This window comes from Equus asinus, chromosome 7 (genome assembly GCF_041296235.1).
Source record: "Equus asinus isolate D_3611 breed Donkey chromosome 7, EquAss-T2T_v2, whole genome shotgun sequence".
In the NCBI taxonomy this organism is placed as follows: domain Eukaryota; kingdom Metazoa; phylum Chordata; class Mammalia; order Perissodactyla; family Equidae; genus Equus; species Equus asinus.
In genome coordinates, this window is record NC_091796.1 from 36,545,802 (window position 1) to 36,558,033 (window position 12,232).

Genomic DNA, 12,232 nt, shown 5'->3' on the forward strand with positions numbered 1-12,232 from the left:
AAGATATCAGTGACAACAGACACTGAGGCAGGGGACACATGGACGGCCCCATTCATTTTATTAGGATAGCCTAGACTGGCGTCCCGCTACAGGTGAAGCCTTAATTTGGAAGGCCCAGAGGGTCCCTCCATCATCCCTGATGGGGCAGCCGGCAACACTCCTAAGCAGCCAGAACAAGAGTTCATGGTCAAGTGTGACTAGAGGTGCTGGGGGTGAAGGGTGGAAGCTGCTCCTTCTGAGAGGTATTGAGGCTGGAGCTGAAACAGACAGAACAGCCCCCGGAGGGAAGGAGGGAGGGAGGGAGGGAGAGGGCAGAGGCGCCTGAGGCACCAGGGCACGAGGACAGGAAGAGACCCGCGGGGAGACGGGGAGTGGAGGGGGGGAAGATGCAGGGTGGGGAGACTACGCTGAGGGAGCAAAAGAGAAAAGCAACGCGAGGGACGAGAAGCAGACAGACAGGAAAACGGGGAGGCAGGAAAGCCCGAGTGGAGTACACAGGAGAGAAAGAGAGGTGGGGAGAGGGACCAAGAGCAGGGGGGCGGGGGCCGGGGACTGGAGGGTGGGCGGGAGGGCGCGTCGGCGGCCCGGGGGCGCCCCACTGACCCTTCTCGGCGCTTGCTTCCCTCCCCAGGCTGCGCTTTCCTCACCTACTGCGAGCGTGAGTCAGCGCTGAAGGCCCAGAGCGCACTGCACGAGCAGAAGACTCTGCCCGGGGTAAGTGGCGCCCGGAGAGGCGCGAGCGACTGATGCGCCGACAGGGGGCGACTTCGGGAGGCCGGGCAGCGCCGCGGCGGCGGGGGGATCGCGGGCCCGGGCGCGCACCGTCTGCCCTCGCTCGGAAACTCGCGCGCCGCCCTTCGCGCCCCTAGAAGCCGAGAGGCGGCGGGCCCGGGCGAGGGCGCGTGGACGCTGAGCTCAGACCTCGCCCCGCGGCCTCCGCGCTCCGCCGTCCAGGCCCGACGGAATCCCGGGCTGGGAGCGAACTTGGCAGCGACCACGGAGCTCCGGCGCGGCTCCTCCCCTGGCCCTCCCCGGTGCCTCGGATCGGGTCCCTCCTCCGCGCACTGCCCGCGCGGGCAGCCCGGGGCGGGGACGCGGGGTGTCCTGGGCCCCGGGAGCTCGGAGCTGCCTCCGCCGACCCCGCGGGACCGCCGGCGGCAGGGCCTCCCGTGCACCCGCCTATCGACGTCGGACACGGGCAATACCTGGGGTGGGGGCTGGGCCCGGGAGCGGGCGCCTCCCGCCCCGGCTCGGCGCCGCAAGTGAGATCACCGCGGTTTATTTAAGGAGCCAGCCCTCGTCTTTGATAAACTGTCGCGCCTCAGCCCTGGTTTATAGCTTCTGTGCGGGGGAGAAGAGAATTATTTATGGCCCCCCTAACTGGGTGTGATATCAGCCATGGCTATTATCGAGGCTAGTTCATCACCATAAAATAAGAAGTGTTCCTCGGGTCAAGGGTCTGCGCTGTCTCTCCTGTGGGTTCAGTGAGATGGGGGTGGGGGGAGATATACGGCTCACCGAGTATCTAAAGATAAATGGAAAGATGTGAGTGTTTGTGGGCATAATTTAAAGAATTTACAAATATACCATGTTTACGCTTACACAATGGACTCTGCAGGGAAGCACGTGTGTTCTATATGTATGCTCACCAATGTTTACGCATGCATGTTTACATTCTTACCAAGCAAACAGTATGTAAACACACGTTTCCGTTTCTACCCCACAGCAGGAAAGGTTAACCAGGTAGACAGAAAACGCACCCCGGGGCGGGGGCAGCCTTCCTTTGCATCAAAGATCCTGCTTTACACATTTAGGGGTGGGGAGGGCTTTCCTTCCATTAAGACAGCCTTTGTATTGTATTGTGGTATTTGTGATTGCAAAGCACGGGGCTGAGTCATCTTAATAACAGACCCTCGGATGCAAATGTATGGAAATCGTGCACCCCACAGGTTTTTGTGTGGAGCCCAGCTCTGGCTCGGTGGCCATTCCCCAGTTGGTTTTTTAGTGGTGCGGCTACATGCACATATATTATAGTAATTACTTTCTGGGTGCCCTCTGTAAGATGGCAGAAATATGCTCCACATCTCCCCATGTTATGTGTGAAGCATAAAGCCATATTGTAAGATAATCAAAGGCTTCTGAGAAAGGTTTGTGCTGATTAATAAAGTGTTTATGGTACTTTGTTTTGGGGGAGATTGTGATAGATATTTCAGAGCCACCCAAATGGAATAGAAAATACCACATTGTTATGGGAGACCCTTCATCAGCTTGAGAGAGATTGCTGGGGAGTTTCGTGATGGCTAAAAGCCGAGAATTAGATGGGGAAACAGAAAGAGAAGGTGGGAGGGGTGGCTTAGGGTTTTGAAGGGGGAGAGGCTGAGAACTGAGAGAATTTTGGCAGCAAGTATGGAGTGTCCAGGATCTAACATTAACTTGTGGTTGTTTATTTTACATATAATAGAATAGCTAAATGATGGAGTGTATTAGTTCTTTAATAATTTATAGAAATACTTTGATGTTGCAGTAATTACATTAAAGGTCACATATCAAAGGTAATTTGGTTGAGCAGCTGTGATGGTTTCTCAGAAGCAATCAATACCACTGTCCGTGGTGCTGATTTCACCAAGGGGCCTGCCAGATTAAAGAAGGCTTATTACCAGGCAGAAAGGCCCAGGGGAAATCAGGAGCACATTGGAGCGACGCGCCAACCCCCCTTCCACCGATAATTAACACTGTTCCCCATAATCTGTGCTAATCCTTCATACTGGGAGATCCAATGGCATTTTTCTGAAATCACAAAGACACGTTGGGCAAGTTTGAGAGAAAGGAAAAAAGAAACGTGAACGTATGTTGGGAGCTGGGAGGGGTGAGGAAAGAGGCCAACAGTGGAGTGAAAACATAGCCTAGAGTCCCTTACGGTGCCCAGAACGCCATCCTTTCTTCAAAGGCCTCTTGGGGAGACTCATGGCCTCAAAGACCTCATCACAATTCTTAGGGCAGGCACAGCCTACAGGGGGAGGGGCAGGGAGAAAAGACAGGATTGCAGCTTGAACTTCCCAGGGCACATTGTCCTCGCACAAACTCACATGGAAACGAATGAAAAACAAAATGACCAAATAAAATTATGTTTTAAAGTGAAGTCATTTGGATTCCAGAAAGCAGAACTGGTGTTATTATTGTGGATTGGTTCTCTCCTTTGAGATCTGAGAAAGTGAGCCGCTAGCAAATGCAGAGACAGGACCAAAGAAAATGCTCTCACCCAACCAAATAATGGGTGTTCTCGCCAGCTGAGGCTATGCTCGTGGCTGCTTGTTTCATTAGGGGGCAGAGAGACATCTCTTCTTGTCTGGGGTGACCACACTAGGTGCCCCAGTGAGGACACTCTGTTTCTGACTAAGGAGAAAGAAATTGAAAAAAGAACCTGGAAAACTGGTAACCTCAGCAATTTAGGCACTTTTCCAGACTTCAAAATCCATTAAAATCAATCCATTAAAACCAACCCTCCACTTTCTCACTGAGGAGAGAAAAAGGGGGGAAGACAGTGCAGCAGCTCATTCTGTTTCCCAGCCAGTTACAGAGCTACGTCCTGTTGGCAAGAGGAGAGCAATCCCACTGTTGTCATGCACACACCACCACCACCACCAAAAACAAAACAAAACAACTGAGACAGAACTAGAGACACCCCTCACGCATGTCCTTATTTGAGGACAGACATTTCTCTTGGGATAAGTGGAAGCTCAGAAACCAGACCACAATAGCTGTTTGTATAAGTCAGAGGTCAGTATCCCTGGGAATCAGCCTAACCAAGGTCCGTCAGTGGCCGATGGAGTCATCCCTAGACCAGTGTCACAAATGGATTATTGTTTTCGAGTTTGGCATGAGTTCAGGAGAATGAGATTACTAAACCACAAAGCCTCATCAGGGTCCTTTTGAGCGGTGTCCTCTGCCAGCATCTAAGTAGAATGATTCCACTTTTCTAAACTCTGTATCTCTATCTCTCCCTCACACTCTGGATCTCACTCTCTCTCCTGGCCCCTCCAGCCCACCCTCTTCCATTCCCAATGTTTGTTCCACTATTTATAGAGTCCTGTCAACACGGGGTGGTTTCTCAATCCATCAACAAGTATTTCCTGAGTGTGTTGGGGGACCATGCTAGGCATCCTGGCAGACACAGAGATGAGAAAAACACACCCCCTCCCCCTCTTGGAGTTGTCCATCAAGTTGGAGACACACACAGAAAAATGTCATCAATGATACAAGACAGCACATGTTATTATAAAATAGGTAATGTGGACAATTGCTCAACAATAACAGTTAATATTTGTTAAGCGCTTACTATCTGACAGGCATGATGCAAGCACATTACCTCATTTTATCTTCACAGCCACCCTATGAGGAAGATATCATGATTATGCCCCACACAGGAGGAGATCCAGATATAGAGAGATTAAGCCATCTGCCCACAGTCATGTGATTAATAAATGGCCAAGCCAGGACCAGCACTGGGTCTGCTACCAATGTCCAGGATACCCAGCAGTTTTTACCATCAGCAGTTGCCTTAGAGGGGACCCAGATGATTCTGGGGTGCAGGAGTTGCTCACAGTTTTTGTTCAGGATATGGGCAAGGTGGGAATAGAGAGCTGGGAGGAAGACAGATATGTCAGATGAGAGCACTGGTCTGAGAGCCAGCCTAGAGACAAGGCATGCATGACAGGTCAGGAGCCATGAGAGGGGCAGCTGAGGCCCACTCTGAGAGCTCCCTGGGGCCTGAGTGTGCACAGGAGCCCTCTGTTCCTTAAAATAGGCCCCAGATGCTTAGTCCCAGCTCCCTCTGCCTTTGGGACTTTGCAGGGAATTGTCTTCTAGGAAGAGCCTGTCTGTTTCCAAAGTCAGGAAGGTGGGGCCTCTGGGGAGAGACTCTGATTAGAGAAAACCAGGCAACATGGCCAGCAGTGGCTACCCTTTTCCTCCTCTGGTGGCAGAAAGGGCTCCTCACCAGGGGTGAGAGGCCAGTTAGCAGGAGGCCTGGAGCCTGTGAGAAGAGGGAGCAGGCAGGGGAGAGGAGAAGAGAGGGAGCTGGGGCAGGGGGTAGAGAGAGTGGGAGCTGTATCTGCTTGGTAAACATTAAAGTTCCAATTCACTAGTTAAAGATTGGCTTTTGTGCCCTCACTCGGCAACTCGAGAATACAAAGCAAACCCACACACTCCTCTCTGGCTATCTCCCACCCCAGCCCCTTGTGCAGCTGGGGAGACTGCACCATCGCTATCATCACACCTTGCGCTCAGGCTCAGGTCTGCGAAACTCAGGATGGAGCATCTCCATAAAAATTCAATGTGACCTTCTTTGTGTTCACCAGGAAAGATTTTAAAATGGAAAATTTTTAAAAAGAAAACTCAATTGGTTCTCTAGCACCGCTGTCCCAGGATATCTCTTCTGTCTTTCTCCCCCTTGTCTCACTTCTATTTGCCTTAGTCCCATTTTGTCTTCCTTTCTTTCTCTTCTTCTCTCTTTTCTTTTTTATGCCTGTCTCCTCCTCTTTTCTTCCCTTCTGGTCACGTTCCTCTTCCTCTCTCCCCTCTCATTTTCAACGCTTTCTTCCTTTACCTTTCTCACTTGCCTCTCCTGTCTCTCTCCTCTCCTTCCCTCATGCCCTCCCTGCTCTCCTTCTGCCCACCCCACCTCTACCTTGACACCCGCTGGAGGCTTTAGTGGGACCTCAACCAGCTTTCCTGGGACTTCCCTGACGAGGCCCATCTCCCTCCTGACAGCCCTGCCATGGAAGGATCCATCTAATTTTATGTACAACTGGAAAGATGAATGATAAGTAGAAAGGATGCAGGCAAGAACAAGATGAATAAATTATAAAGGGCAAATGATGACAAGACAGGGGTCCCCAGAGACAGTGATATGATAACAGAATTTATGATGGATGTAGTTAGCGTGTACGGAGGCTGTTAATTCTTCGGGGTAGTTTTACAACTTCTAGTGATTGGCACAATCAAAGCGTTTCATTTTAGAGATGTGATGTATTTCCACTTGTGTGTCCTATAGGTACAGTGTTGATTTTGTCTCTATATGGTAAGTCCCATTAGCATGTGCATCTTCTCTCCCAGTCCCTGCCACCTTCTGTGTCTCTGCTTCAGGTGGTTCAGTCACAAGCCAGATCCCACACACCACCAGCTCCCTGGTCCTGCTTCTTTCTTCTTGCTGAGTGTATGAGTTTGGGCTGCTGTAACAAAGTACCACAAACTGGGGGGCTTAAACAAAAGGATTTTACTGTCTCACAGTTCTGGGTCTAGAAGTCCAAGATTAAGGTGATACCAAGGTTGACTCCTCCTGAGGGCTATGAGGGAGATTGCGTTCCATGTCCCTCGCCTCGTTGCTGGCAGCCTCAGGCATCCCTTGACTTGTAGATGGTGTTCTCCTTATGTCATCACATCTTCTTCCCTGCGTGCATGTCTGTCTCTGTGTCCAAATTTCCCTTTTTGATGAGAACACCAGTCATATGGGATTAGGGCCCACCCTAATGATCTCATCTTAACTTGACTACACCTGCAAAAATCCTATTTCCAAATAAGGTCACATTCACAGGTACTGGGAGTTAGGACTTCAACATCTGTTGGGGAAGACACAATTCAACCCAAAACACTGAGCAATGGGCAGCCCTCTGACTCTTGTCTTGCGGGAAGGAAAAAGATCTTCTACAATGTTTGAGGAATGGGAGGTCCCACCAGCCCATCCTCTGCATCTCCCTCTTGGCCTCATGCTTCTTTCTTCCTCTCTTGAGGAAATGAATGACACATCTTCCTTCTTTTCCCATATTCCCCAAAGAGAACAATTCATCTCTCCTTTTAGGGCAGTGGTTCTCAACAGAGAGCAGTTTTGCCCCCCTGGGATATTTGACATTGGAGACACTCCTGGCATCGATTAGCTAGAGGCCAGGATGCCAGTAAATGTCCTACAATGCACAGGACAGCCCCCACAACAAAGAATGATCTGGCCCCAAGTGTCAGTAGTGCCAAAGTTAAGAAGCCCTGTGCTAGGCTGGAGGGTGAGTGGGAGATGCACAGTGAGGTCCTGGGGTGGAACTGTCCTCTTTCAGTAACACCGGTCCTTTTTCACTTGGGGGACAAGCCCAAGGGGCCTTAGAATGTTAGAGGTGAGAGGGCTCGTTAAGGGGCACACGCTCAAAAAGTGTGAGCACAGAGGGAGTCATGGGCAGCAGAAGAGGGCAAAGCATGCCCCCAGGCATTAGAGACCATTTCTGGTTGGTCATTCACACACTCATACCTGGGGGCTGGATTTGGCCCAATGACTGCCAGTTTCACCACCAGCTCCAACTCAGTTCTCTCATTTTACGCACGTGGAATCTGTGATCCAAGTGAAATGAGTTGAGTGTTTGCTTGTAACAGAGCTGAGACTGGAACCCAGGCCTCTGCAGCCCACCTACGTGTGGGATTTCTCCAGCCCCTCCCTTCAGAAGAATCCCCATCCTGACAGGAAACAGAAACCTGGCAGACAAAGGTCCAGCCTAGCAGCCCCTCACCAAGTGACAAAGACCATGCCATGCTGCAGATACAAGGGCTAGGGCCGAAAGCCCTGCTAGGCCCATTATGCGGAAGGGAACACCAAGGTTCCAAGGGGGAAGTCAGAAATGCTTTAAACACAGAGACTGAGGCCCGATGGACACAGGGGCTACATGTGGGATACCCTCAGATCTTGCCTCTCCTCTTCCACCCCAGTCCTTGGCCTCAGCCCTCTCCCACTGCTTCCATCGAGAGAGAGAGTCTTCACTCCCCTTCCCACAGAGACGTCTTAAAGTCCTCCTCCCACCCGGGGCTCTCTCTCCCCTGGACTGCCCATTCTCCTCTTCCCTGCCCCTGCCCACACTAGCCGAGGTGGGAAGGTCCCCATTTCTCAAGCAAGTGACTCTCGACTCCCATAAGGACAACACCCTTTTGGAGGCCCCATGACAGAGCCTCAGCCTGGCCATGGCCTGTACTCAGTAAGACTCCCTGACTGATTTGTCAGAAAGAACGAGAGAGCCTCTGTGTCCACAACCATCACACCCAACTTGAAGGAAATAAATAAGAGGTCATGTGAGGTAATGGACAGAGCCTGGGCTGGGAGTCAGGGAACCTGGGCTCCAAGCCCAGCCTGCCCCAAACAAGCCAGGTGACCTTGGCCAAAGCGCTCAGCTCGGAACCTCCCTGGGCTTCCACCTTCTTGACTGCAAAAGGAGGCGGTGGGCCAGATTGCCCCTGGAGTCCCTTCTAGCTCTGACATTCTTTAAAATTCTAAGAATAATAGACTTGGTGTGACTTGCATTACTTAAGATGACAGGGAGACGAGGGAGGGTGGGAGGGCGAGGAAGACGGCGTCTCCCGCTCTCCACTGCCCGACTCCATTTGTGACAAGTGTAATATAGTACAGGTCAGCTATGTGTCTCCCTGATGCAGACCAGCCAGACTTCCTACCCCTGAGGGCTGGCTACAGGCCGGGGCTGCAGTGATGGGCTGGGTCCCCGAGGGCACATATACCCCGCCCCTCAGCCCCAAGCCTTCCTCCTGCCCTCTGCTCAGATCTCTTTCTAAGGAAACCAGGCCGACCTTCCGCAGCTTTCTCCAGCACTTGCCCTGGCGTGGTTTGGATCATGGTTGCCGTCACTCAGATCAGCAGCAGCAACGTTTATGGATTACCTGCCCCATGCAGAGTTCCCTTATGGGAGGCGGGGTGTCTAGAGTCAGACAAAAATGAGCAAGATATGGCCTGTTGCTCAAAGAGCTTACAGTCTGGTTTCAGAGGCAAGCGTGAAGATGGCTCAAGATCCAGAAAATATCTTTAGGTGCCAAAAAATGGTAGTGATGGGAAGTGCCCAGGAATTCAGATGAGAGAGACCTTAAGACAAACCAGGGCATCCTGGAGGAGCCCACACCACCACAGTGGCCTCCGGACTCCAGGCTCTCACCCTCTCACAGGGTGGCCAAGATCCAACCTCCAGGCCCCTCTGGAGAGTTTTCCACTGAGGTTGCCCTGCAGGGTTACTTTTGGAAAAATGAGGTCTCACTTCATGGTCGTGCTTGCATGGAGGAAACACTGTGTGGAAGGCGCTTTGGCCTGGGCAGTCACAGCTGGCACCGGTGTGTGTCTGGGCGGGTGGTGCAGGAGGGAGGGGAGCTTTCCCTGCACAGGTGTGTCAGTAGAGGGGGAGTCCCAGGCTGCCATGGCAGACATGCCCTCGCAAGTCCAGGTAAGGTTCTTAAACGGCGTTGACCTTTCTTCAGAACACGAGGCTGAGAAACAGAATGTCTGTGTGAGCTCCTGCTCCAGGATGGATGTATTTTAAGATTGGACGGGTTTCTTCTAGAGAGCATGGGCATGGGCAAGCAGAAAGCCAGGTGTCTGTGTTGTTGACCTGCGTCCTTCCAGAACTGTGGGCTGCCACATCCCATTGAAGATGGGCAACCCTGAGTGATGATGGCAGAAAGCAGTATGGTTCTTTATTCTTCAATTCATCATGAAATAGTTGTTGAAAAGAGAAAGGGGCTGAAATTCAAGGGGATGAGGTCTCTCCGCGTTCTCTCAGAACCATCTATTGTGGTTCAAGTGTGTTTTGAGAGCACAGGCGTTTGTGGTGTTCTCAATAAGAGCACCAGGGGGCGCCAGGCAGGTGACTTCCTCTCCTGGTGGCTGAGGGGGCACAAGGCGAGTGAGCTTGGTGCCCTGTGCCCAGCACAGGAGAGTCAAAATCATGGCGAATTCTCCACTCCCGCCACTTATAGCACTTACAGCCTGTAGCGACACCAACTGGCTGGATGATTTGGGACAAGCCACCAGACCTTTCTGGGACTGTTCCTTAACTCTGTAATGAAAATCTTATGTGTAAGTCCTTTATATGACGTGCCTTGCTAAAAATAATCCAGAGATTATTGTGATTGACAAAACAATGACGCGAGTGTGGATGACCTCGGGGACCTTTCCCACAGTAAAATCTGATGACTCCTAATTCATACGCAAAATAATCGCAGGAAATAAAAATACAAAATGGTCAAATGTGCAATTTGGACTACATCTCCTGTTACATTTCAGAAGAGGGAGATGACTGTGAGCTGGAATGTCCAGAAAGGACCCCACGGAGGGGGAGACAGAATCCAGGTGTGTGTAAGGGAGAGGAAATTGGAAAGGTAGAAGACCTTGGGGGGCCAGGAAAGTCTGCATTTTCCTCCCAGACTTGAGGATGAGAATTGGGGAGCTGTGGTTGGAGGATGCAGCAGGGCTGTCTCACACTGCTGTCCTTCAGAACCTCCTGCCCCTTACTGCCTGCAGGCCCCAATCCACTCTGGCAGATGAGTCACTGACATCCTGCTCACTCTGGGCGTGGCTTCAAGCCCCAGCAATCCCCAGCTTCCCTCCTCCCTGGAAAGGCCTGCCTCCCCTATCCACCCACCACAGTCCTCCTGGGCTTCAGGACTTAGCTCCAAGCCCCTGTCTTCCTCTAGGAAGCTGTCCCAGGCTGCTCCAACCCACTCTGGTCTCCCCCTTGTCTGAGCAAGGTCAACAGCACTGGAGATCTAAACCCTGGCTGACGTGTGGACCTGGGAGCAGTGCGTCAGCATCCCCCAGGTGCTTATTAGAAATGCAGTCTTGGCCCCACCCCAGACTGTCTGAATCATGTCCCTAAGAACATACCTTGGTGCCTTCTAACAAGATCCCTAGGAGATCCATGTGCACAACAAAGTTTGATGACCACTGGCCTAAGTTTAGACTCTAAAAGATGTTATCTTAGTTTGAGGGGGCCAGCCTGGTGGTGCAGCAGTTAAATTCACGCCCTCTGCTTCAGCAGTCCCGGGTTTGCCCGTTCGCATCCTGGGTGCAGTGGACCTAAGCACTGCTTATCAAGCCATGCTGTGGCAGCATCCCACATATAAACTACAGGAAGATGGGCAAGGATTTTAGCTCATGGCCAATCCTCTGAGCAAAAAGAGGAGAATTGGAAGCAGGGCTCAGGGCTAATCTTCCTCAAAAAAAAAAAAGATATTGTCTTAGTTTGAGTGCTCCTAGAGGCAGACTCTAGATGAGCATTTGAGTGCAGGTGGTTTCTTTAGGCGAGGCAAGCCCAGGAAGCATGAGTAGATAGTAAGGAAGTGTGACACGGAAGAAAAGCAAGCAATAAAGGGTGTGTTATGCGGGAGACCAGCTTCCACTGTGAGGGGTGCTTCCTCCCACTGGGCACTCTAGACCCAGCGTGGCTCACACTCCCCAGAGTCCTCCACCAAAGGGCAGGGGAGCTATTCACTGTTTCTGCTAGTCTTTGGTTGAGGATGTGTGCAGCGATCATTAATTCCTCAGCTCTTCTGGCTTGTGCATGAGTGAGCAAAGTGGGCTCCGCAGCCAGAGAAAGCTGTCTTGCAACAGGTCAGGTGCTGGCAGTTGGAAGTCAGGCCACTGTCACTGCAGTGAGGGGAGCAAGGGACTACTGTCAGGGCCGTGCCTGCCTCTGCTGCAGATCTGCTCCAGCTCCTGGCTCCAGACTCCCAGATAGCAGGCCAGGTCACAATGGCCTCTCTCTCCAGCCATGATGACGACCATCATTACTGAGTACTCACTAGGGGCTAGCACTTCACAAATACTGTCTCACTTATTTGTCAAGACGGCATCACACAGGTGCTCTCAAGTAAGCATCCCAGCGCCATCTTACAGGAGAGGTAACTGAGGTGAAGTGGGTGCCCAAGGCCATGCAGCCAGGGAGAGGTCTGGCTCTAGGGCCTGTGCTCCTTCCACCACATCTTGTGGCTCCAGGGCCTGTGGAAAACCAGAGATTCACAAGGACAGGAATGGTGTCATCTTCCTCGGTCCCTGTCATCCTGAGGTCAAGACTAGGCTGCTCCCACAACAGACTCTGGCATGATTGCTGGACCCCCAGGGGGCCATGTGAGGCAGGGTAGTGGCCCTACAGGTGTCACCACCCACTAGGCCTGCCTTTGGATTGGAAAAGTCTTGCCTGCATGAAAAGCAGAGTCAAATTCCAGCCCAGCTCTGCCTAGAGGTTTACTGAGTGTCCTTGGGAAGCCACTCAACCTCTCTGAACCTCAGTTTCAGTGACCACTCTGTCACTTAGAAATACATTTGGCTGCAGTGGCTTCAACAGATAAAGCTTTGGTTTTTTGCATATCGCATAGTATGGGGTCTGGTGTTGGTTCAGCAGCATAACAATGTCAATGGCAGAGTCTC

At 51.8% G+C, this 12,232-nt stretch overlaps 1 protein-coding gene across 50 annotated transcripts in view; it reads left to right on the forward strand.

The window, feature by feature from the left end:
- Window positions 1-12,232, forward strand: part of CELF4 (CUGBP Elav-like family member 4) — a 304,371-nt gene that overhangs the window by 77,277 nt on the left and 214,862 nt on the right. For 46 of the 50 annotated variants that reach the window (XR_011504446.1, XR_011504447.1, XR_011504448.1 and 43 more), the window contains exon 2: window positions 632-714. Coding sequence is in view for 42 of the 50 variants with exons in the window: in XM_044774628.2 (XP_044630563.1) it covers window positions 632-714 (83 nt within the window). In the remaining 8 variants the exon portion in view is untranslated. Of the gene's footprint in view, window positions 1-348; window positions 512-631; window positions 715-12,232 lie in introns of those variants that run through there. The other 4 variants (XM_070513148.1, XM_070513149.1, XM_070513150.1 and 1 more) reach the window with 2 other exon arrangements.